Raw genomic sequence first — 26,920 nt, 5'->3', positions numbered from 1 at the left:
ATACAACAGCAAAATGAGAACGGTGACTCTCCACCTCTGAGTGCTCCGTTTCTTTGTCTTGACTGTATCTTGGCTAATTCTGCTCAAAATGAAGAGGTTGGGGAAAAAGGGAATAGAGGAACTCATCTATCCCACGCCAGCGAGTGCCTTGAGCCCTGTTCCTCTCCCATCCTTGGGAAAGAGACCAGGCTTGCTTTCCAAGTAGGAAACCTTGAATGAAACATAATAAGCTAGCATTCTGCCATTGCACCAGAAACTTCAGCATTTATTGCGTACTATTGTTAAGGCTTGTTTATAATATAGAGATATATTTATGTAGGAAGAAGAGCAGATTAAAACATGAGATATATCTTATAAATATTTCTGTATGTCTGCGTACAAAATAAAATATGTACAGCCACCGATAGTGGTTTTCTCTGCACCAGGGCAGGGTCGCATGAATGACTGCTGTGCTCCCACTCCTTTCTTTGGGGAATGGCTGCCACCTGTATGTCTGCACACCAGGACCAGACCCACTCTGCTCTCTGCAGTGTTTTGGAGCTGGTTCAACAGTTTTGCTTGAGGAAATACTCAGTGGCAACTTTTCCTAAGGATGGGATGGCCCAATGTGTCAGAGCTAAGAGTGTAATGCCCAAAGGGTAAGAGAAAGAGAGCAGGAGCTTTTTACATTTTATTATTTTTCACTGGATTTTCACTTCGGTTTCATACTTCATCCTAATGGCTCCACTACAACCCAAGAACCCCATAACACCCTTCTCAGTGTGCCCTATTTTCACTGGCATCCCATAGCTTTTTGGATGGTTTTTTTTTTCCATGGCTGTGTGTGAAAATCCATCAAGACAACTTAGGGTCAGGTTTTCCTGTAGGAAAGTCCCCCTTAGAAGTCACAGACCTGCATAAAAGAAAGGTTAAAATGAGTTGGTCACTTCAGGGCATGGACCTGAAATCTTTCCACTTTCTCCATCTGGAGTGAATGCCTCCATCTTAAAAATTAAGTCTTTGGCAACAAATGCAGTTATTGCTGAAAAAGTTGTAGAGCTTTTGCTTCTGGGATGGTTCTAATGCAGACTCAGTATCTATGTAAGAAGGCATAGGCAGGCATGAGTCTTGGTTATATTCAGACAGGAGCTGCTTTTCTTCCTCATGTGAAAGTTTCTACTTTTGCTTCTCAAAATATTAAGGCACTTGACGGCTGGATGTTATTGGCAACCATAGGAAAGATTTTGGAAGAAGATACCATCCCAAATGAGTTTGTGTCTTCTCAGAAAGCATTTTAATGGTGGGGGAAAGCCTTCCATTTTTTACATTTCTTTAAAGTCATTTTTTTACTTGATGTGATCACTTATTTTCTCTTTTCCTCCTACCATCTTTCTTCAAGTCTATGTCTGTACAAGATGAAGGACATTTTCTGTTCTCTGAAGCATCTCAGCTCAGCAGAGCGAGGTGTTTTCATTTGCAGACGTATCTCTCGACAGTCCTCTCACACTTTTTACAGGTGACGTAGCAGCACCAGTGGTATTTGCAGTGGCACCTCTCCACCACCTTGTCCATGTAGGGGTTGTAGCCTCTGCCGCAGCACATCAGGTCACAGCTGTCGCTCCCATTGGAGGTCTTGTTGCATTGCCTGGAGGAAAAGAAACATGGTGAGTCAGTGTAAAGACCAGAAGGGCTTTCTGGACCAATGATGTCAGGCTTTGTAATTGGACCTACTGAAGCAAGTCTGGAGAAGTCCACGAGGATGCTCAGAGACTGAAGCATGTCTGCTATGGAGACTGGCAGAGAGCTGTGGGTTGCTGAGCCTGGAGAAGGCCCTGAGAAGACCTTAACATGGCTTTCCAGTGCCTAGAGGGTCTGTAGAAGAGGTGGGAGGGTCTATGCTATCTGGAGTGTAGTGACACACCAAGGAGAAATGGCTTCAGGCTCCTGAGCAGACTCTTACAGCCATTATTTAGCTCTGAACTTATCAGGAAAATCACAACCAATACACAAATATCACACTCATTTTTAAGAAGGTAAAGAAAGTGTCAGGAAAGATCAAGGAACAGATCCTTTTGGAAACAATGCTAAAGCACAAGGAAGGCAAGGATGCAGAACCAGCATGGCTTCACCAAGGGCTAATCCCGTTTGACCAACCTAGAGGCATTCTATGATGGTGACACTGCATTAATGGACAAGGGAAAAGCCACTGATGTCATCTATCTGGACTTCAGTAAGGCCTTTGACATGCTTCCCTACAACATCCTTCTCTCCAAATTGGAAAGAAATGGATTTGATGGGTAGACTGTTTGATGCTAGAAGAATTGTCTTCAAGATTGAGTCCAGAGAGTAGTGGTCACTGGCTCAGTGTCTGGATGGAGACTGGTGATGAGTGGTGTCCCACAGGTTCAGTGCTGGGACCAATATTCTTTAATATCCTCATCAATTGAAGCTGAATCAAAAGAAACGTGGCCAACAGGGTGAGGGAGGTGATCCTGCCCCTCTGCTCTGCACTGATGAGGCCTCATCTGGAGCACTGCATCCAGATGTGGAGTCTTCAGTACAGGAGAGACATGGAGCTGCTGGAGCACATCCAGAGGAGGGCCACAAAAATGATGCAAGGGATGGAATATCTCTCCTGCAAGGACAGGCTGAGAGAGCTGAGACTGTGCAGCCTGGAGAAGCGAAGGCTCCACAGAGACCTGAAAGTGGCCTTCCACATGCTAAAGGGAAGCTACCCTTCCCTCCCACCTATCTAGTTGGGATAGTAATAATGTAAGGCCCTGTTGGGGCAGAGAAAGAAGAGAGGAACATGAGTCTGACACTTGGACTGAACACTCCAGTAACAGAAGAAAACAAATCCACGAGATTTATAGGAATTCCTCATGAGGTAATGCTTTAGGAAAAGTTATGGTATTAATGAGGTGTTGAGATTTTGTTCTTGTTCTTCCCTTATTTATTTCTGACTCAGGCGGACCTCCTGTTTGTTATTTCTGACTCGCATTCCTCACCAGGCTCAGTTTTTAAAGGCTCCCCCCCCCCTTCTCCCTTTCATTCGGGAGTGTGTGTAAACATTTAAAAACCTTTGAAAGCCTTTACCAAAGGTGAGGGCTGCCATCACACTGAGCGTGTTTGCCCAATGCTGAACCGAAGGCACTATTACTGCCCCACGGGCCAGGGCCCCTCCTCCAGGAAACCTTTGAACAAATCCTCATAAACAGATTCATAAAGGCAATAAATATTCAGAGCAAATGTTTAAATATAAGGATGTTGATATTAGAAGAGGGGGGAGAATTTGACCATCTCCACTCAGCTTTGCTGGAGACTGGAAAGGTTCACCTAAAGAGGGTGTTCTCCCTTGTCCTAAGAACCCATTCAAATGGCCAAGAAAAGGATCATGATGACCCAATGACTCCAGCCTGCCACCTAGGAGTCAGTTTTATCCCATTTAGAGAGCAAAATTCTTCCATCTTCTGTCTGGGAACACAGAATCGCCCTCTCCTTGCTCTCAGTTCCTGTGGTTTGCAAAAAAAGATGGAGATGGTAAGGGGGGATCAAGATAAGATAACCCATAGCAGCACCCATCTCATACAGCTCAAGATACAGAGAAAGAATAAAATCTTATGAAAAAATCTTCAGGTTTATCACCATTCTGAATCGAATATCAGGGACATTCTGGAAGATGGGAGGATGAAGAGCCAAAGGCAATGCTATAACACTACCTTGAACCTAAATGTTTTTAGAAGGCTTTCCTGACCATGCAACTAAGCATGTTTTGTTTTCTGTTTTAAATTACAGGCATGGGTGAATTTTCTTAATTTCCTTTCCTTTTTAAACAAATAGAAATAATAATAATAAAAAAAGTGAGTTTCTCAGCTGTAACTATCCTTGTGAAAAGCAAGTGGGGAAGACAAAGGAGCAAAAAGACCGGGGTTTACCCACAGAAGCTGCTCCTGGGTGTCTGCTTTCCAAGCCCACGGCTGCAATCCCACCAGGCTCCCTGCTGATGGGTTAAGTTCAATGTCATTTGTTTTGGGCCTGGTCCAGCAGAATTCCAACGACTCAGAGAGAAATGCCCTCCTCCCATGTCTCAGAGAGAAAACGTGGACAATTGAATCTTAACACAACAGCATAACCCTCTAGCGGCATTTGGAAGACCAGTGAAAAATGATGCTGCAGCCATAATCCCAGGCAGGGTCCTGGCTCAGCAGCAGGCTTTCATGTTGCCACAGTGTTTTGTCCTTCTTTGTGCAAGAAGGGAAGAAGTCAGCCCTGCTGACAGGACAAATCCCACTCAATCTGCTTGTCCAAAATCTCCCCATTACAGCCTCTGCTGTACATATTATAGAAGCATTACACAGAATGGCTTGAGTTGGAAGAGACCTCAGAGATCATTTAGCTCCAAGCCCCTTGCCACAGGCAGGGTTCCCAACTACTAAGGTATGTTGCTGTACTTTGCCCTGAAAGATCCAACAGCCTCATCATGAAGATGGTCCTTGGCCCAGATGGGCAAGGATATCTTGCATTTCTGAGTCTTCCCCATCTCACACCTCTGAGCCATCTCAAAGACACCTCCTGGGGAATTTTCTCTTAGCACACCCATTTTATTTCAGAGGATAGAGAAGCAGTTTTGCTGCTTTGTTTGGATTTTGAATCATAAATCTAAATACAGCAAACAGGAGCACCATGTGGATGGCAGCCTAGGATAATAGAATCATAGGATATCTTGAGGTGGTAGGGATCACTGAACTCAACTCCTGTCTCCACCCAAAAATCAGACCATATGTTCAGACCAGACCTTGTTCAAGCTATCCTTAAAACCACCTGAATTCTGTTTTAGGAGTCTTGAGTGAGTTGGTAAGTCAAAAGCAAGATGGACCACAGCTAGACCAAATGATGTGAAGTCTTTTCCACTCACATCGTCGTGACACTATGATTCTGTGATTCTATGATTCTAAGGTCAGGGACTCCTTTTCTACCTGGAAACAATCCATCTTCTACCACCCCACATAGAACAGACGTTTCAGATCTCTTAGGGTCTTGCAGGAAAGAAGTACTTTCTGTCTAGAGATGATGTTCTTCTGAATCTGTAACTGCCTGCCTGGTCCAGTACTTTGCAATGTCTGTGGGCATCACAGAATCATTAAGGTTGGAAAAGACAACTAAGATCAAGTCCAACCATCAATCCATCACCATCATCCCCACTAAACTACTCCCCTCAGTGCGAAACTGAGCATCTCCTCAGGTGGGAGATGCTGTTTAGAGAGAAAAACACAAATCAGACCACTTTCTGGAGTCTGTCCCCTCATACTTCCCCAACATCTGGGCTGCTGAATTTGGGATGATGTTCCTGCTTAACCTCATGGTGTCCCCTTGGGCACGATTTGTCTCATCCCTGTCTGACCTCAGGGAAACCACCTGTCTCCATGAACTCCAGCAGCCACAGATCCCAGAAGACACTACTGCTGAGTAAAGGAATTCTTTCTTTTTTTTCTCATTTAGATCAAATTTCTGGTCTTTTCTCTAGTGCCCCTTGCTCCAGTAATGTCATGCTGCACAGCAGTACATAAAAGAAAAAGAAAAATAATTAGAGTCCCCCAGGAAGTATGTAAAACAATGGGCATAGCTAAAAATACATCAAAGTGCACAACTGCATGTCAGATTTTAAGGGCAGGATCTTAACTACTTTTAAATTGCTTTCTCAGCCATGGGGAATATCTGGAGACTGACAGTGAACAACTGTACGAAAGAGAGTTATCAATACTTCATGTCAGCAAGGGGATATCAAGGGAGATTCTGGAACCAGCCTGTATTTTCATTAAAGAAGAGAGAGTAAACTTACAAACTTGTGGATAATGCCGGGGAGAAGGGAGTTGAGAGCATTTCTGAGAGTGGATTAAAATGCAAAGCAAGCAATGCATTGTGAGAAAGATCCAGATAAATATGGGAATGTTCTCAAGAGAGTCAGAGGAGCAGAGAGGAGCAGTTCAGAAAACAGAAAGTTTTGATGGAACTGGCTTAGGGAAGTGTGCAAGAAAAGCTGTCTTTCCACCTATAAAGGATCGCTCCAAAAATAAGAGAGAACAACTTTTGTTTATGTGAAAAGAAAAAGACAACCAGTCTAATTTGGAAAGAAAAAGGAAAAGGGAAATATAAAAAGGAAGGAAATTCAGATTAAGTCAAACATGATTCAGAAGACAGTAAAACTCCGGAACAGGTTGTTTGGAGAAAATGGTTTTAAAAGAAGTAATAAACACCAGTGATGGACCAAGTATTCTCTATTCAGTCTCACTATGTGGAAAATCATTCCTGCTGTCTTCTCTAACCTCAACACTGGTTTGGTGCAGAGAGACTAAATACATTAGGAGAACTGGCTTATTTTTTTCCACCTTAATTCACTATCCACTGCAATTTTACAATAAGTAAATTAATGATTCATGGATAATTTCAGGTCAAATCTGGGTCTTTCAAATCTTCCCTGAGATTTAAATGGGAAAAAGCCCAAGAAACTACAGATGACCCAAACTACAGCTAGCCCAGCTATTGAAATTGGTGCCAACTAAGAGTACATTGCCTTGGAAGGATGGAAAGAGCAAGTGGGAGGAAAAGATAGATACTATTTTCCTTCAGTGTAAACTTCTGGGACACCCACAGAAGAGTAGTTCATTATTTCTCAGTCATTATAGACGTTAGGAGGAAATTCTTCATGCAGAGTGTGGTGAGGTGCTGGCACAGGCTGCCTGGAGAAGGTGTGGATACTCCATCCTTGGAGATGTTCAAGGCCAGGCTGGATGGAGCCCTGGACAAACTGTGTTGTGGTTGGCAACCTTGTCCATGGCAGGGAGTCGGAACACTGTGATCCTTGAGGACCCTTTAAACCCAAGCCATTCTGTGATTCCATCATTATTTGTTGAGTGCCATGAACAAAAGATGGAAGCTGGGAAAAGGGCTCCAAAATAACTAAATTGTCATATAAATTCTAACCAAGTTGAAGTTCATCATATAGTGCCCTCGCTGTGTGACAGAAACTCAAGAAGGCTGTCATGGACATCAAGCACCAAATGTTGTTGTCCCCCCATAACTACCATTTTTGCCCCTCTAATTTCACAATGTGAAGGACATTTCCCACACAAGCAGATGAGAAGCAGAATAGTAGGACACAAACTGGTTCAAAACAAAGGGCTCTCATTGAACACTGAATATCAGTGGGTCCGTTTCTGTCCTTATCTGGAATCCTCAGTACAGGAGAGACATAGACATCTTGGAGTGAGGAGGGCCACAAAAATGATGCAAGGGGTGGAAAACCTTTCCTACAAGGACAGGCTGAAAGAGCCAAGCTGTGCAGCATGGAGAAGAGAAGGCTCCAGGAAGACCTCAGAGTGACCTACCAGTATCTAAAGGGGGGCTATAAGAAAGAAGGAGGCTGATTCTTTAGCATGGTCTGTTGTGAGAGGACAAGGGGAAATGGTTTCAAACTAGAACAGGGGAGATTTAGACTGGATATAAGGAAGACATTTTTTACAGAGAAGTGGTTTCCTTGTCCCTGGATCCACCCAAGGTCAGGTTGGATGAGTCTTTGACCACTTGACTGAGCTTAGGTGTCCCTGTTCACTGCGGGGGATTTGGGCCAGATGATCTCAACACATCCCATCCAATGCAAATGATTCTATGATTCTTTCTTTGTAACATTCAATAAACCTTGCTGTTTCGACCATCAAAATGTCAAAGAGGTAACCACCAGCCATGAAGATTTTGTAGCCAAAACTTGTCACCACCAAGCAGCAGATGCATGGTCAATCAACTCCATGCATGTTCTTATCCAACAAAACATATCAGCATAAGACACCTCAGGAGAGAGATAAAACTATTTTTATCTATTGCAAAATAAGAACGAATACATGGACAAGAAGCAACCACGAAAGGATGGCCACATTCATTGCCAAAGTGAGTCAGTGAAGGAGTGGTGGCTGATCAGCCCTGCTTGGCTTCAAAACAACATTGGAGCCCAGTTTCTGTAGTGTAAAGGAGCTCCTTCCCATCTTCAGCAAAGAGGGAGTAGCATTTGCATGTCTCCAAGGTAGCTCTGGGAAAGATCAGTAATAAAAAACTCAGTAATCCCTTCAAGGCTTCAGAAGCCAGAGGCCTTTGCCTGTATCACAGAATTTCCCTTTCCTTAGATTCCTTATGGGACTTTAAACAGACTTTGAAATGCGATACGTTGCACCCTACCGATAAAGGAGGTTAATACTTCTGCTTCTTTTCTCACAACAGAGATCCCTATTTTATAATCTGCTATTCTTTATCTTCTGCTTGAAGCTGATAACAAACTTTTCAGTCTGGAGAAGCTGAACAACCACATTAAAAGGTGAGTTACAGGGTGTTTTCTTCCAAGAAAGCTCTGAAATATAGATGCAGTATATATATATATATATTAGAATAATAGAATCATTAAAGTTGGGAAAGACCTTCAAGATCACCAGCCCCAACTCCAATCCATTCCCACTATGCCCATTGGCCATGTACCTCAGTACCACATCTCTATGGTTCTTGAACACCTCCAGGGACAGTGACTCCACAACCTTTTTGGGCAGCCTGTGTCAATGCATTAACACCCTTTCTGAGAAGTTTTTCTTAATAACCGAGTTTAATCTTCCCTCGTGCAATTTAAGGCCATTCCCTTTCATCCTAACCAACCTCTCATTCCACGTGGTTAACTCATATCAAAAATCATACAATCCACATGCTACTCTACAGATTTGCTTCTGTAGATTTTTCTCCAGATGATTATTATTAGCTATGTAAGCATGACGGTGGCAAACAAACCCATGGAGTTTGGCTGCCATCAATGAAGGCTGTGGCTGCAGCAAGCCAGTTGCAAAATTCAGCTCCTTAATCAGATTTTGAGCACTTCAAAGAGTAGTGAGGCTTCAAATTGCAGGTTTGTGTTCAGCTCCCTGGCTTTGAAATCTGGTTCCACCCCAACTGCTCGGAGGCATGCGGATTCCCAAACCATTTCTAATTTCAACATGAAATTAAGGAGGGCCAAAATGTCTTAGAAAACACTTCAGGCTTGTGCTGAATAAGGCTTTGAAAAAACTTTCAGAGAAGAGCCCTGAAAGGCTTTGGAGTGGCCAGGTTTACATTTTCGGAGTGGATTTTCACATAGTTCCACTACAAAGTAATTTGACTCCCTTTCCTGCCTGAAGTTAGCACAATGAGTCCAAGCAATGTGAGGGATAATTATAGAGATGGAAGCAACCGATTAGATTATCCCTTCCACCCACCTACTAGTGCTGGATTGCTCCCCGAGCATACAGAAACAGTATGAACTAAGTGTTGCAGCTATGTCAGACCTTGTCCAGTGTTCTCCAAGCAAGATATGACCAGGAAGAAAAGACTTTTCCTCCTGATGATGCAAGACAACTCACTTTTTGTAATGAAAATCTGAATGCTTTGAATACAATTAAAAGGTTATTAATGGGAACCTCTCCCTTCTACACTCCTACAGAGGAAGAAAGTGGGGCTGGAAAGTGGTGAAGCTGCACAGACTGAGGTCTCCTGGAGCACTGTGAGAAGGATCTGCATAGCGATGCCCTAAAAGAAGCCCCACAACCACAGGAGAAGAACTCGTGGTCCTAAATTGCACCTGGGGAAGTTCAGGCTGGATACGATTACAATATCTTTTGTCTGAAAGAGTGGTAATGCATTGGAACAGGCTGCCCAGGGAAGTGGTGGAGTCACTGTCCCTGGAGGTGTTCAAGAAAAGGGTAAATGTACTGAGGGATGTGGCCTAGAGTGTCAGACATGGGTTGATGGTTGGACTTGATGACCTTAGTGGCCTTTCCAACCTTGAAGATTCCATTATTCTGTTCTTGAACACAAAGAGGTCAAACAGGGAATAGGCAAACAACAGAAAAAGAGAGAAAACAAACTCAGAGACCACTATTAAAATCCTTTCTTGATTACATTTGTTGTAAAAGACCTTAAAAATTAGCCTAATAGGAAAAAAGCAGGATTTCTCCCCAGAATCTTCCAGCCTCTGGGACTTGGCTTGTAGAATAAAAACCTCTTTGGGCTATTTCCACACAAGCATTTTACACCACATGAGCCATGTATGTTTACATGAGGGGTAAACATGAGCCATGTATTTTTCCTGCTCCCTCTAACAGCTGCCTCTTTGTGCTCCTGCTTCCTTGTCCCTGTCACCAAGAACTATCTCTGCCACTGGAACGGAGCCATCGTGTTTAAAACACATGAAATGTCCTCTCTGTGAGAGAAAAAAGAAATAATCAGAGGAAAAAAAAAGGCGTCCATGGAAGGAGGAGGAAGAAGAATGAGCCCATCTGCAAACACATTATACTCATGGGGCTGCTATGGCTGCCAGTTTTGAGACACTGGGTATCTTCTCAATTGCACTGAGTGTAACTACATATGACCTCACAGCGTGGACCAAGAGATGACCACAACTCAACATAGGTCTATCTCACCTTCCTTCCCCTCTCTCAGTCATCATCATATTGCACATCCAACAATAAGGAGCACTTCTTGACAGGTTCCTTTTGAAAATCATCCCTTCCTGCCTTAATATCTCACTCCTCTAAGTCCTCACTCAGTTCACTTCCCCCGGACCCTTGCCTGGAAGACTGACAATCTCTGCTCTCACTCTGCTCAGGATAAACAGACGCTTGTAATGCACATTTTCCCATCCTCAAGACCACAGCATATTTTTCATCCCTTGCTGGGATAAGATGGCAAAATCTCCTGTGAAATGAAATTATAGGAAGCCGTGTCTCCCTCCTCCTCTAAAAGGATTTCAGCTCATGAAAATGTTTCGCTTGGCAGATCTCTAATGAATTCAGCTTGTTTTTGACACAACCTGTTGGTTTCACATGATTCCTATAAAACCAGCTTCAAAATAACCCACACAAGTTGTTGTTTTTTTCACTGCAAAACAGGGAGTTTCAACAAAGAGGTCATTTTAAAAACATGGATTTATCAAAATCCATACAAATCCATAGAAACGTTGCTTCTGCTCAAACAACGTTTTCCTTCACACAACACTTTTAGCACATGCTTTATTCCCTACAGCCCTCAATGACTCATAAACATCTTCACTTGCTAATTACTGCTGCACTGCTGGAATGCCAATGAACGTGCTTCTGTATTGCAGTCCTGCCACTGCCTTCCATTCTAATGGAGGATACATAGCTCTAAACGTCACACAACATCAGGAACCAGAAAAGACATGCTTCATACAAGATGTCTCACTCGACTTTCATCTTCACCTGGTTAACTCCGGATGCTGATATACAGTCTATAGAATTGTGGTCCTAGAATAAATGACCATTGCCAAAGGATATCCTCTATAGTCTCCTAAGTGAAAATTCCTACTGATTAAAGACAACCAAAAAGGATTAATATTTTGTGCATTGAGGTCATTTACTTCCTTTCTGTCATAGTAAAACCTTCACTACATTCAATGCACAATGGAAAGACCGTTACGTCCAACAAGAGTTGAAAGGAAGATGCCCTGCAAAAGAGCACTTTCACACACCATACAACATGACAGCCTGAGTGTGCACAACAAGGTGGCACAAAGAGCATAGAAGAATGATGGGAACTCACTGAAAAAAAGCCAAGTGAGCAGATAGCACTGAATGAGCCATCTTGAAATCCAGCCATTGCATTCACTTAACAAAAGTCCTGAAAATCTTGCAAAATTCTGGAAATACACAACTGATTGTCTGCCAGAGGGTCAAGTGCCCACCTGTGGAATTGATTCATCATAGAGGGAGTTAAACAAATCATGTGAGAAGACACACACATCTATGCATGTCTGCTTCCTGGCACAGCACCGTGTCCACTGAAAGCTTGAATGTGATGATCTTAAATCCCCAGTATTAATGGAATGAAGTCATATCTCTTCATAGACATGAGCAATCCAAACATACATGGGTTCTTAAAAGGCAGTGGAAGAAAAATTCTCAAGATTCATCCTTGTGGGTGACAGGTTTTTTTAAGGCTGCCTGGAAACACTGGTCCTAATTGGGTTAATGCTTGCCTACTTAGTGGAGCCTAAAAATAGAGTAACAACTCATCAGATGAGCAATGATTGCTAGAGGAACTCAATACCATCACCATCATCTGCTTGATCATTCCACCTGTGGAGATGAACAGCCTATATGGTTTTCCTAGGGTATTTCAAAGGTATCTTGTGCCTACTTCTATAATGCAAGGTATCTACAGCTTCATCTTAGCCATAGCCACCACTGAGTCTTGGGCATCTCTGTACTGCACTGATCATCAGAGACAATTTTTGCCTATGCTTGTGTGCTACCCCCACAATGATTTGCCTGTTATTAATACACGATCCCCTCTGCCCCTTCTTAGGGACACAGAGTGCAGAAACCCTCACCTGTCCTGGGTCCCGTGTGACCCCACTTTCTCATTCTTCATGCAGAAATCAGGCGAGCTCTGCAGGTAAATCAGCTCTGTCTCCTTAACCGGCCTGATATCAATATCCTTTGGCACGAGGTATTTGCGTGTGCCCATGGGCCGATGAACGACCTTGGTAGCTGACAAATACTTGTTTTTGAGGTCCAGTGCAATGTCTCGCAGCTCTTGAAGGCCTTTCCAACAGGTCTTGATAGAGCATGACCCAGAAACTCCATGGCACTTACATTTCATTTCAAGAGAGGCTTTCAAGACCTGCAAAAAGGAATGCAGGAGTTAGGAAATGTCCTGCTCTTAAGAAGTCCAAACATCTCACAGGCTTACTAAATAAGACTCTTTCTTAAGGGAGACTGCTATAGAAAAGGCCTGCTGCTCTGATTTCTGCACAGTTGTGCTTGAGCAGCTACTTGCAAAGGGAATGAAATCCCACAGCCCCTTGGTGATCACTGTTAGCCCAGGACTGCTCTCAGCAGCACACATTTGCAGCCAGCAGACAGAAGAATAAGTTGAATTTTGATCAGGTATCTACACAGGGCTGCATTTACACTCTCTAAATTAGGAGCTGAAAATCAAAGCAATCCATAAATAGATTCTTAATGTGCATGTCTGCCTGCAACATGTTTAGGCACTGGGTAGCAGATGTCAAGGCATTGATGAATTTAAAGCACCCACACCCTGCCTTTCTGTTGAGCACGGGTCCAGCAGAGCCTTTTACTTCAGTTCTGCTCTGGTCTGGTAGGATATAGCAGTGAATCCACCAGCTGTAACAATACTGCGTCCCAAGTGAAAATTTGCCCATTGCAATTGAAACAAAAACTTAAGACATAGCAATAATAATAAGATAGAGTGGGAATGCAGGGAACCATAGAGAAAAACACCCAGAGGAGGTGATTTTGATAGGGTTTTGCTCTGCAAAGGTAAGTTCAGCCCATAGCTACACAGTAAGCTGCCAATGAGCTCAGTGAGCTCCAAGTTTTGCCCTAGAAGGACAAGTTGTGTGGTAGAACCAGTGCAGGGAATTGCTGAAGCCTTTGCAGTTCCCCACCCCAATATCTCAAGCTGCATGAAGGGCTGAGGTGGGGATTTGCTCCCTGGGGCATGCGAAGAAGCATGCACAGTAAGCGTTATCCCTCCGCTGGCAGAAGCCACTGAATGTGAAGGGTGGCTTGTGCCAGATAGTGGAGTAATCACTAGCAAAGCAGTTTGAGAAGGAACACATCAGCCCTCCTGGCTGCAGGGGTGGCTGGGAGGCAGCTGCTGCTGGACACATCTGGCATATGGTAATCCTCTGTGCTTACACAGCACTTCACGTGTGCAACGCCCTTGGCAGAGCACCACAGTACCCATCCCCATCACACCTCCTGGGGTAAGCAAGCTGCAGCCATCCTTGGCAGTGGAAAGGGTGGCAATAACACATCCCACCCATGGTTCTAGAGGGCTAGAATTAACAGTTAGGGCCTCCTGAGGCCCAGCATGACTGATAGCCACAGTCTTCAGCAGGCCAAAGGAGTTGAGAGCAATCAGGGAGACACCTGCTCCTTTTGCTAGCTGATAGAGACACTGAACCTCACAGAGCGACCGACCACTAAAGAGGACTGTACAAGTACAATAACTCTTGTGGATTTGTTACCTGTCTCCCTACTTCACTGTTGTGCAGATGCATCAGTTTATTGGCTTGTGATCCTGATTTTTTCATCTTCATGGGAGCATCTGAAAATTTGGACCCCATGATAAGACCATAGTTGAGGTTGTCTGCACATCCTCCCCATCGATACCCAGGTCCAGGTGTCTCACCTGGGATGGGACCACAGGAACAGCCAGGGAGGTCCCCGGTGGTGCAGGCTCTGGCAATGGTATGGCTGATGGCAGCAGCAGAAAGGGCATACACAAATGCTGACTCCCTTGTACCTGCAAGAAACCAGAAACTCCAACTCAGGATCCTGGGATGGCTAAGTATTCTCCCAAAAGAGACCCGCATAATCTCTGCCCCACAGAATGGCAAACACACCTCCTCCTTGCAGCTGAGACCTCTACAGGCATCATCAGCTTGGAGAAAATCTCCATTGAGATCTCTTCAATGCATGAGACAGCATCCAATTTCAGATTCCCCAGAGAAGCTGTGGGTGCCCATTCCATGTAGGCCTTCAAGGCCAGACTGGTTGGGACCCTGGGCAGCATGATCCGGTGGGTGGCAACTGAATGATCTTTGAGATCCCTTCCAACCCAAGCCATTCTATGACTCCATGATCTCAGCAGGGGAAGAAGGTACACAGGGTTGCGCAACTTGCCCACTGTGGTGTGATCTGCTTTTGGATCATGTGGAAGAATCATGGACACACAGAATGGCTGAGGTTGGATGAGACCACTGGGTACATCTGCTCCAACCTGTGCCCCCCACCCAAGGCAGCAGCGCTGTTTACCTCTCTCTAAGTCCAGCAGGTAGTTAGGAGCCAGCTCAATGGAAGAGCAGTTCCACCGCATGTCTGAGAAAGTTTTACGGCAGGTCTTTATGACTTCCCGTGCTGCCTGGATGATGGTCTGCATCAGCTCCAGGTTGCTGCGGCACAATTGCACTTGAGAAACCACCAGGCCTTCTAGCTGCTTGCAGTGCTGGGTTTGATTCAGGGCCAAAGCCGAAGGAGTCTTGGACAGAGCTCTGAGGAGACAAGCACATGCAAAAAAAGAAAAGGCATCAGAACCCACAAAAAGTCAATCTTCGTGTCAGTATTAGTTTCTTGACTACCTCCAACCCAGCAAACACTTTGGCCTGTGTTCATCTGACCTAATGTTAGCTACATGCAAATTACATGCCTAGTTTAAGCTGATGAGAGAGATGGGAAACTGTTCTGAGTCATTTATCTCATCTAAGGTAAATGCTGAAGATGGGTGGGACGATTTGCCCTTAAACCTGTGTGCTTCTCTCCATCATCGAGAGGAGCCAGAACAAATGTCCTGGGGTGAATGCCAAGTTGACTGATTGTGTAAATCCTCATGGGAAGGCTTTTTATTTGCAGAAGAATGAAGAGGACAGACCTCCCAACAGAGTGAAAAACGACCCGTCGGTTCCATGATAACGGAAAGCTGGGTCCTCCTCGACTGTGGTATTCAGAACAACAACAAAAAAAAGTGAGGTTGGTTTTATCAGTGATTTGCATTCAGCATCTGTCTCACACACTCTTTAAGGATTATACTAAATGTCATGTGATTAATTACGGAGAAAATCCCCTGCAAGATCTAGGGAAAAGCCACCAAGTTTGCAAAACAGATGCTTTCCCATGGAGTTTACGCCAAGGGCCTCCACCAGTTCCATCACTGCTGCACTTAGATATCTAAGTCTAATTCTCTAGTCTCCAAAGATTTAATGCAGAAGCACAATGCAAATACGTGCAAAGAGACTATCACGGTCAAAACTTAGGAAGAATCCACTAGAACCAGAATGCAAGTTACTATGGAAGAAGAAATCAACAATACCCCATAAGGCCCCATTGGTTCTTGCAGTACACAGTGTCTCGCACTTCAGGTTAAAAAAACAAAAGAAAAAAGAAAATGGTGCCATGCTTCAGAGCATGCTGTGCTATTATTTCTCAGGCACCCAGAATGATCAGCAGAAGCCTGGTGTGTAACTCTCTTTGTATCTTTATGACCTGCTTAGGGCAGTCATAAACGTTATTCATTCCCATAAAACAACTTTCTAGCTGGCTGCATCAGTACCTGGCATATGATCCTGGCAACACAACTGCTTTAACACATATTTCCTTCTCTCCTTGTTAAATGTTGCCTTTCAGTTTCATCCTAAGCCATCTTGGTTAGTTTGGCATATTAGCAGACACATTTCTGGGCATATTTTACTTTATTGCTGTAACATCCACCTCCTTCAGAACTTAAATGAGATGGAAATGGAGCTAAAAATGAGCCCTAACCAAGATCAGGGATATTAGCTCTGGTCTCCAGCTTTCAGGAAAACACATCTATATTCCACCAACTACCTCAAGGTTGGCTCAAACCAGCTGCTGTGTATGTTGGAGCTCTCCCCAGGCTGTGCATAACTGCTAACCCCAATCCCTCTGTGAGTGGGAAAAAGCTAAAATCCTTGCTAGGGCTGAGAAGTTCTGCACTGAAAAATTCCCAGGTGACTGGAATTTGGCATTTCTGGTGCTGGATAATCAGCGGCAAACTTGGAAGGGAAACCGCCACTCTGCTAGCAATGTAAATATATACATCGTATGGATATTTAGAAAGCTCCATTAAATATACAAAGAACAAAAGTTTTGGAGAAGGGAAAGCAGTGAGTAGAGTATTTGGTTGTCAGAAATTCTGCACCCAGTGCTCAGTGAACTCAGACATATAATGTCCTTGAAGGCAGAGAGCATAGGTCTTGGAACAGTACCAGTGTCATCTGACTGCAAACCTCAATGGTGAGGACTTCACGTTAGTCCTCCAGGGTCCTTCTTTGACCCATGGAAAGAAAAAGCTCCTATAGGATAATCAGCTGAAGCACGCTGGAGATCTACAGCAGAATAATTACAGAATCATAGAATGGCTTAGGACAGATGGGACCTTAACTCAGCAACTCTCAGCAATGGGCTGAAATGACCATCAGGCCTTGAATAAAAGTCATAAATACAACTTGGATTGTCCCTTGTGGCCCTAGCTGCTCCTCAAGAAGGATGCATCTACCTGATAGGACCTGCACCACATCTTCTAGACCTGTGTTGAGGTCTTGAGTGTCTGTAAAGGACTTAGTGGTGGATGCAATGGAAGTAATGCGCTGATAGATAGACTAGACCATCTTAATGGACTTTTCCAACCTCAACAATTCTATGATTCTATGGCTTGCAAGCCTATATTAATGCACCTGCATCTCACCACCATGGACAAATCAGGAACAGAAGAAATAAACACTTTTGAGTTGGAATGAATGATGAAGACAAACTGAAGCTCATATTGGTTGTGAAGAAAGGGGACTGAAAAGGGTTCTGTAGCATGGCATTATTACCAAAGGCCTGAAATTTTCACCATTAGAGAAAAGATATGTATCTTAACAAGAAAGAAACGTGCTTTATGGAAGAGGGGAAAAGATCTGCTAGAAGGTCAACAGAGGAAACACTGCAGCCCCTTTGGGAAGAATTCAGTAAATGGCAGTAATGGCTGTTGCTTGTCGAATGAGCCAAGCTCCAGGGATTCCGCCAAGAATAAAAAAGTGAGATGCAGGAAGGTGTTTTCTGAACATCTCCAAGGCCTGAACTTCATGCCTTTGCTTGTGAGAACCTATAATTGGAAACATCTCCAAGCGCTGGGAGGAAAAAGTAAAGGGTAATGGGGATGGAAAAGAAAACTCACAGTTATTGGAGTCGCTTGCTGAGACCAAAAAGCACATTTATAAATCACAGATCAGGAATGTGAGAGGCCTATTAGGTCATCCAGCCCATGCTCTGACAGCACAGGTTTACTCAGTCTCTGTCCTACATTCATCATTGTCTTCCCCCATCCCCAGTTTTGCTTTAAATCCCCCTTTGGAAAGGCAGCAGCCTTCCCTGATTCCCAAATTCTGACAGCACCATGGAGAGTCATCCACCACCTGCAGAGGACATTATTGGAGAGCAAAGCCCATTTTTGGGTGGCAGAAATGAAATCTGGTGTTGATGGTGGGTCTGTAGCTGCTGGGGCCAAAGAGGCACCCGTAGCCTCAGTAAAGGAGCCCCAACTGGTGAGGTTAGCAGGACAGCCTTTAGTTTTCAGTGTAGGAAAGAATCCCAGAAAAACACATTTCTTTGGACTCCAATACTTCATCTGAGAAGCAGACCAGAGGACTTTTACCTGCTGCCATCCCATAAATGCTCCTTTTCACAATTTCCTCCTGCTAACATCATGCTCCCCTCCCTGACTCTTCTCCATCTTTCATTCTCCAGAAAGGTGAGGACAACTGAGGGGAGGCTGATGGTTTTCTTTAAATATAAATATATACATATTTGACCCATCCCTTTAAATAAACAGGCTCCAAACCAAACATCTCCTGCTTTATATATAGCATAGCAGGGCTTTCAATTGACGTTATGGATACTGACAGAAAACCATAAAGGTAATTACAGAGGAAATATGATGCATGGATGGATCATGACTTTAGTTTACTCTTCTAATTATCTCAGGCAGTTAATAAATTCATTTGAAAACATGAATGCTTTACAGTGTTGGGTCCTTTGAGAAGTATAGGTTCAGTGCTGGGTTGCATGAGAAGACTATTCATAGAAGCAGCATCCGTGAGCAGATACTTGTGAAAGCTGTACATGATTGGCTTTGTAAGGATAACAGGGCACACAGGACCCCGTTCCTGGCCCAATTCTAGGGGAAATTTTTTCTTACATTGAGCAGTGAAGCATTGGTGCCCTTTAAAATGCCCGTAAAGGGTGCAAGGATCTCCCCTCTTTCCATACAAGCACCCTCAGAGAACATCTCCACATCCTCCCCTGTGCAATACAACCCAAGGAGCTGTCACAGAAGAACCACTGGTGAAACCAAAAGCTTTTCTCCAAATGATTTTCTTTACTTTTTGAGAATGCACTCTCAGTCTTACACTAATTCTTAAACTCTTCAATCTGCCAGAGATTTGGGGTAGAGCAAAAAGATTTAGGCAAAATTCTATCACTTGACGGGTAAACTTAAATAAAGAGAATCAGTGATTTGTGTGTGCGTGCATGTGTGTGTGTGTGTGTTAGACATTATTTAAATGTGTCTAATCTGCAGGAGATGCACTTTTCTCAAGTGAAAAAGGCTGGCAGGATAATTATAATGATTCCATCTGAGGCAGCCTGTGCTCCCACCACCCCACCCTGTTCTGCTGCTATTTGATAAAGACTTGGGATGCTGAGGAGCATCATAAGCCCTGAGCTGGAGACCACAGGTGCAAGTGGATCAGCAAATATTCAAAGCCTCTTCAGAGTGAGAAATGGGATTTGTAGAGAAAAATAGAGAGGGCAGAAAGAAAGAAGGAGGAGAGAAGGAGGAAAGGAGAAGAAAAAATAAGGAAAGAAAGACTGAGAAAGGGAGAAAAGGGGAAAAGGGGAAAGAAGGAGAAAGAGGAGAAGAGAGAGAAAAAGGAAAGAGAGAAGAAAAGAGAGAGGAAAATTGGGAAAAAAAGTGAGGGAAAGAAGGAGAGAGAAAGAGGAAGACGAGAGAGAGGAGAGAAAGAAGGAAAGAAAGAAAAAAGAAAGAAAGAGGAAAGGAAGAGAGGAAGAGAGGAAGGAAGTGAGGAAGGAAGGAAGTGAGGAAGGAAGGTTTTTAAGGATTTTTCCTCTGGGGTTTTTAACAACCAGGAATTAAGTAAATGTTAGGCACTGAAGATTACTTGAAGGCGATATTAATACAAGGTTTTGCTCTGGATGGAGGCTGTAAAACCATAACTGTGGGACTTCATGTTTATTGTTCTGTAGTGGTTTTGCACGGTGTACCAATAAAGTGTGGCTTCTTTTCACTGTTCTGTAATCACATCTCAGGACTGGCAAAAGCTTTCTGAGAAGAAATCCAAACGTCTCTCCTTCACCCAAAGGTGATTCTAATACAAAATGGCTCGTCAATGCAGCTGTGCCTTTGCTGAAGTGATGGACCTGCTGACAGTAGAAGAGAGGAGAGGAGAGGAGAGGAGAGGAGAGGAGAGGAGGAGGATGAGGAGAGGAGGAGGAGAGGAGAGGAGAGGAGAGGAGAGGAGAGGAGAGGAGAGGCGGGTAGAGAGAGGAAGAGGGGGGAGAGGAAGGAGGAGGCAGTAGAGATGAGCGGAGTGTGGTGGAGATAAGAGTGGGATTGCAAGGATCAGGAGAGGTAGAAGGTATGAGGGAGAGGAGGAAAGAGGACAGGGAAGTAGCGGGGGGGGGCGGAGAGGAGAGAGGCAAGGAAGCGAAAGGAAGGACAAAGGAAGGAAGGAAAGGAAGGAAGGAAGGGGGCAAGGAGTATAAAAGGGGGTTAGAGCTTTAGGAGTGAGGGGATGATAAGGAAGGAAGTGAAGGAAGGAAAGGAAGGCACGGAAAGGAGAGGGCACGGGGAAGGGTAGAGAAAGGTGAAGGGGAAGGGGTGCAGGAGGAAAGAAGGGGAAGAGGAGAGGGGAAGGAAAGTGAAGGAAGTGTAAGGAAAGGAAAGTGGGAAGGAAGGGAAGTGGAAAAGAACGGAAGAGCGGGGCAGGTGAAGATGAGGGGAGGAAAGGGAAGGGGAAAGAGAGAAAAGAGAGAAAATGAGAGAAAGAGAAGAAGAGAGATAGAAGTAGAGAGGAGAGAGAAGAGAAGCGAGAAAGAGAGAGAGAGAGAAGAGAAGTAGCAAAAGAAAGAGAGAGAGAAGACGACAGAAAAAGAAAGAAAGAAAGAAAGAAAGAAAGAAAGAAAGAAAGAAAGAAAGAAAGAAAGAAAGAAAGAAAGAAAGAAAGAAAGAAAGAGAAAATTGATTTGAGGAGGAAGACAGAGAGCAGGAGGGGGGAAAAAAATCCCTGAAGCTTAAAATAAGAGTTTTTCAGATACGGTGCCAAATCCAGTGCTGGCAGTAGTGGGCACAAGGCCATTGACTCCCAGCCCAAGCTCGACTGAAGTTGATGCCAGCAGAGAGTTGGCTGCCCCAGCACCAGAAGAAGGCCGTGGAGCTTTGTCAAGTTTTCCTGAGCTGCCTATGGAGCCCTCCCTCACCCCCAGCCCACTCCCCTCCTGCCGTCCCATCCTGCAGTCCTTTCATGGCAGCTCATCTAGCAGCCCCTGTGCCAGGCAGACAGCCCCTCACCGGCGCCCATGCCCCGCTGTCCCAGCTCCCCCCCTCCTTGTCCAAAGTGGAGAAGCAGGCACTGCTGGGAAGCACAAAATCTTTCCATTTTCTTCCCAATTCAAGAAAAAAAAAACAACAAGAGAAAGCACGCTGCTGGCTCCAGAAAGGTCTTGGTTCTCATGCCTGGGAACAGTGCTCATGTCCAACTGTGAGGCACATAAGAAAGGACAGACTTTTCATCAGCATCTGCTTTGATAGGACAAGAGGAAACGTTTTCAAACTAAAAGAGGAGAGATTTAAATTGATTATAAGGCAAGAGATTTTATGATACGGGTGGTGAGGCATTGGCACAGGTTGCCCAGAGAGGTGGTGGGTGCCCCCATCGCTGGAGACATTCAAAGTCAGGCTGAATAGTGCTCTGAGCACCTGATGGAGCTGTGAGTGTCTGTTCTTGAAAGGGAGTTCAACAGATGGCTTTTAAGGGTCCCTTCCAAGTCAAAAGAATTCTGTGATTCAATGATTCCATGTCCAAGAGGGACCAAGGGACCTTCCAAAGTGACCAAACTCCACCTACTGATGGCATTCCTGGAGCTGTAGCTCATGGTAATGTGCTGAATCTGCAGCCTCTTTTCAAGCTATGCAAAAAAGCACACACTGCCTTCATCCTCTTGGCAACCATTTTTACCTTGAGGGTGACACTCAACACAGGGACAGTCTAACCTGAGTCCCAGTGCATAGACAAGGAGATGCCACCCTCAAGCAGGTAAAAGTGCCTTGAAAGCAGCTCCATGTCCGGACATCACAACATCTGCAGTGTGCACATCTGGCTGCAGCTCCCTCTGGCGATCATTTATTTTTCAGCATTATCCAAACCTGTCACAGAATCACAGTATTGTAGGGGCTGCAAGGGACCTCTAGAGATCATTGAGTCCTTGGCCAAACCCAAATCCCCTTAGGACAACACATGTGGTTGCAAAAGGAAGTGAGTAAGGTGACAAAGTTCCTGTAAGTGTTCACCCTGAAGTATCTCACGTTGGATGTTAGGAAACATTTCTTCTAAGGAAGAGTGGCAATGCATTGGCACAGGCTGCCCAGGGAGGTGGTGGAGTCACCATCCCTGGTGTTCAAGAACCATGGAGATGTGGCACTGAGGGATGTTGTAACTGGGTACAGTGGGGATGGGTTAGGGTCTTTTCCAACCTTAATGATTCTATGATCTCCCATATGATGGCTGTCTATCCTCGGCTGCTGTGCTGCAAATCAAGCTCAGAGAACTACACAGCCCTCCTCTAAGGCTGGGAATGGGCTTGCATGCAAAATTAAGACTCAGAAGCTCATATGGTAGTGAACAGAAAGCCAATCTGTCCACAGCAGCCCTGATCCTGCAAAGTTCTCTCAGTACCCCAACTTTACACCCAAGCAGCACTCTGGAGCTTGGATGGAAGAAGTCAAAACAATTTGGGTTTCTCTAGGAGCAAGGGCAGTTTTATGGGATGCTGAGCATCCACACACCATTCTGGGTGCTTGGTGTTGCATATCTCCATGGCAGGGAAGGGCACGGTGCCGATTTGCAGCAGCTGGGGATCTGGACCACAGGCCTTGTAAAAATAAGCCAAATAAAATAAAACAAATAGCTCCATTTTACATTCTCCCCACTTCTACTAATTTACAGGGGATATTCGTGTTACAGGGAAGTCCTAAATGGCTGAGAAGTGTGTTTTTCTTCCCCACCTCCCCCTGCAATTACATCACACACTGAATCAAAATTGAATTTCCTATCGCCCTCCCTATCAGTCGCTCCCTCTTCCTCCGACTTGCAGACCCGGCCTGCCAAGCTTTCTGCCCCAACCCCTTCCAAGCCTGTAAACATCTGGCAGAAACCACCTCCTTATCTCCTTCCCTGCCATCCCCATTCCTCTTTGAAGCTCGCTCCTGGCGCTGTGCCTACAACAACGTTGCGATGGGCAGACCGCAGAGACAAGCCTGCGACCTAAAATGCTGCCTCTTGCTTTCCTCCCATCCTTTCCCCTCTCCATCCAAGAGCATGAGCTCAGCTAAGCCATTTCCAGGGATGGTCCCTGAGCCCCGAGGCTGGCAGCAACCTGCATCTGGCACCGCTGCAGCAGTGGAAAGAGAGCGATGGATGGGGGAAGAAATTGGCCAGTGGCTCCGTAGAAAAACAAGGGTGGGGAAAGGAGGAGAAACTGTGAATTAAAATAAATTAAAAATAAGAATTAAAAAATCCTGTTTCACTGTGAAATCCCAGCTGGCAGCATCCTCACTGCACCAAGTGCCCTGGGACAGGGAGAGCAGCCCTCTGCCAGGTTACAAGCAGGTGCAAGAGGAGTCTGGCGGCACATCTGGATTCGGTTCGTGCTTTGGATGCCATTTTAATCCCAGCTTTCATCTTCCCCTCTCGTTTTTCAACAAGGGGATGTGTCTGCTGGAAAGTGGAGGAGTGGCAACCACAGTGTCGTTCCCCCAAATGCCTCCTTGTTCCCAAAAGAAACCCTTGCAGCCTAATTGCCTACTGGCTGAAAGGATGCAAATAGCTTTACAGACCAAGCCTTGCCTCTCAGATTTAAGAGGAGATGCCTACCTTATGTCATGTGCTGGTGACAAACTCATTAGCAAGGTCTGTTGCAATAAGGCAAGGGGAAATGGTTTCAAACTAGAACAGGGGAGATTTAGGTTGTATATAATTTTTTTAATAAGGTTAGTGAAGTGCTGGGACAGGTTGCCCAGGGAGGAGGTGAATGCCCTGTCCATGGCCATGGAAACACCCAAGGTCAGGCTGGATGGGCTCTGAGCACCTGATGGAGCTGTGGGTGACCCTGTTCACTGCAGAGGAGTTGGACCAGATGGCCTTGAAGGGTGCTTTCCAACTCAAATAATTCTACAGTTCTATGATATATGCAAAGCTGGGAGCCTAAATACTTGGGGTTGGGTTTTGTGACTTAGCTTTGGTGCCTGCTACAGCATAGAAAGACAAGATGGTGATAAGCAAATCAGATCTTGATGCCTCCTGCTTCCTCACAGCATGGAGAGAGAGCACAAAAGATACCTTAATGCAGACAGTCAGACTTCTCACCTGACCATATGCATTTAATCACCCTATGGAAGGATTCACCCTGCTTCTCTTCATGCATGTAAAAGGTGGGTGTGTGGTCTCAAACAACTCCTCACATTCCATGGCATGTCCAGAGAGCATCTCCTGATGCCTGTGTTGGATGTCTGTCATTAGAGCAGGCTTCTGTAAAGTCCTCTTCCTGCTGGGTGTATGCAGGGCAGTGGCTCCAAAAACATCTAATTTAAGAGCAAGAAAGTTGCCAAAGGAAGATGTGGATGCCTTAATTATGTAGGCATTCAAGGCCAGGATAGATGGAGCCCTGGGAATTCTGTTCAAGTGGGGGCAACCAGCCCACGAAAGGGAGTTGGAACTGGGTGGGCTTTAAAGTCCCTTCTAACCCAAACAGTTCTGTGATTCAATGAAGAAATCCCACCTTTTCCAAAGGGGAAAGCCTCAAGTGGCAAAGGCTGAGTCAGAAGGATGGGAATTAAAGGCTGCACAGGGTCTGTGGTGGAAGGACAAACCTCTTGTCCTAATTTCACTGCCTCTCCCCAAGTTCCTCACCTAAACACACTGCATCCCACACAAGAGACCTTCCCTGGCATCTCATTTTATTGTGCCATTTACGGGAGATGCTCGCTTGTGGTTAGCCCACATCCCATTATTTACTTTGTGCACAGCTTCAAACCAGAGCAGAAGCGGAGGGCAGGAAACCAGATGGGTGCTGGAGGGGTTTGTTTGTTTGCTTTGCAGTAAGCAACTAATCGATTGCTTGCTTAAGCAAAGAAATGAGATAGCGATGTTTTCACTTTGTTTGCAGTGACATTACCTCAGAGGAAACTCGATCCAGACTTGACCACACTCCTTGGTATTTCTTCACCCTCCTCCCCCCTCCCCACTTCGTTTTTAACACCCTTCACAAAATCCAAAGGTTAAAAGGTCCACCAAAAAAGCATGTTATCTGTCAAGCATCCCCTATGGCTGGAGATTATCCTCATTGCCCTCCCTTCTGCTCTCAGCTCCTGCCTCGCATGACCATTGGTCCCAGTGGGAGCTGGCAGGGGCTGACACTAGAAACTTCACAAGTGGCTCATGCGAGCATTCAAGTGTGTGCCTTTCCTTTGCTATCAGTGAGGAGAAGAAAAAGCAAGCCTAAATCATGCATATTTTGCAAAGAAGATTGAGGCATGTTGTTAGCACAAGAACCGAGTACACACACTTGAAATCAATGAATGCCTGGAGAAGTGCAACACACACTGCTCTTTAAATGGCTCAAATAACAGAGCTGCAGGACTGGGTAACCGAGCAGCAATGACTACAAAAGTTCTAAAAATGCTGAGAGATGGCTGGGTACTTACATCCATTTTATCCCATAGCAAATCCCCGTCTGCAGAATCAAGGACAGAAAAGCAGCTAACAAAAATTGCGGGCTCGGCTTCATTTTCTTCACCGTCCCCCACTTTCAAAAGGAAATCAGCTTGTCCGAGGGGAAAACAGGAGGCTTCTGAATCTCCTGTGCGATGTATTTCCTTCAGCCTGTGCGCTGGGGATGCACAACCTGGAAGGAGACAGAGCGCGGAGCCACGGTTAGCTCTGAGGTTGGGCGAGTCGCCGTGAAAGAGATCTATTATCCAAATCGCAAAGGAGTGGTTTATGAATCACGGCGAAGTTTGGATTATCCCCTCCCTCGCCAAGCCTTGATACAACCTTTGGAGGCAACAGACAGACAAAACGTATGGCTTGAATTACACCCTGAGTTATGGTCTGATTGTGTGTTTCCATTTAACCCTGCGTGAGGCAAGGCTTCGTTCGCTGCTTCGCCTTACTTCCTCCTCTCCAAAAGGTTGGGAAGGAGGGGAAAAAAAGAAAACAGAAAAGAGATGAATCTTAAGAAGTGCCCAAATCTCACTCTCCACTACTCCCTTCCTTCTCTCCAGAGCTTTTTTTTCCTTTCATGAGTGAAAAACCCTACATTTCCCTACCAACGCAGGTGCCCGTGCCCTGCAGATGTTTTCAGGCTGATCTGTTGCAACAAATGCGTTCTGCTCTTCCCCTTCTGCTTTCCTTCTCACTTCATTAACTCTGCCTCTCACTTCTTCCAAGTCCTCGGGCACCTGGAGCTCACGGAGCAGCTTTATAAACATGCAGCCCCATCGCTGCAGAGCAGCCCGGAGGGAAAAAAAGCTCTCAGAGATTCCCCCCTCCCCTCCATTTTCTTCTTCACTCCAAACAAATAAACAAAGCAGCAAACAGACTCAAATTCTTACAAAGGTCCTCTCTATCTCTGGGGCATGACTTGTTTTAGCAGCAATATTAATAGCAGTAAATGGGTTTCCCTTCAGTTCTCCACTTCAGACACTGCTCCGGGCTGTTCTTTGTGGTCTTTGCAGAGGTTTCCAATGGGAAGCCCACCCCAGAAGAAAGCCAATGACAAAACAAGCATCCCCAAGTCACAGGTTAGATAAAATTGGGAAAGACCTCTAAGATCATCAAGTCCAACCCCAACCTACCCCACTATGCCCACTGACCATGTCCCACAGAGCCACAGCTCTTTAACACCTCCAGGGATGGTGACTCCAACACCTCCCTGTGCAGCCTGTTCCAATGCATCACCACTCTTTCTAAGTAGAAATGTTTCCTAATATCCGATCCGAACCTCCCTTGGTACAACTTGAGACCATTACCTCT

At 45.1% G+C, this 26,920-nt stretch overlaps 1 protein-coding gene across 2 annotated transcripts in view; it reads right to left on the bottom strand.

Annotated features, from left to right (window-relative positions):
• Positions 1-239: 239 nt before the first annotated feature.
• Positions 240-26,920, bottom strand: part of WNT11 (Wnt family member 11) — a 28,896-nt gene continuing 2,215 nt past the window's right edge. Inside the window, exons 2-7 of one of the 2 annotated variants that reach the window (XM_015852482.2) lie at positions 25,591-25,790; positions 14,850-15,085; positions 14,224-14,337; positions 14,060-14,139; positions 12,392-12,684; positions 240-1,624 (exon numbers count right to left, since the gene is read on the bottom strand). In XM_015852482.2, the coding sequence (XP_015707968.1) occupies positions 1,450-1,624; positions 12,392-12,684; positions 14,060-14,139; positions 14,224-14,337; positions 14,850-15,085; positions 25,591-25,673 (981 nt within the window). In that variant the 5' untranslated portion in view covers positions 25,674-25,790 and the 3' untranslated portion in view covers positions 240-1,449. Of the gene's footprint in view, positions 1,625-12,391; positions 12,685-14,059; positions 14,338-14,849; positions 15,086-25,590; positions 25,791-26,920 lie in introns of both variants that reach the window. The other variant, XM_015852481.2, reaches the window with a different exon arrangement.

The sequence above is a fragment of the Coturnix japonica genome, chromosome 1, assembly GCF_001577835.2.
Source record: "Coturnix japonica isolate 7356 chromosome 1, Coturnix japonica 2.1, whole genome shotgun sequence".
Lineage (NCBI taxonomy): Eukaryota > Metazoa > Chordata > Aves > Galliformes > Phasianidae > Coturnix > Coturnix japonica.
The sequence above is the reverse complement of the archived record's forward strand: the minus strand, read 5'-3'. Positions and strand labels throughout refer to the sequence as shown.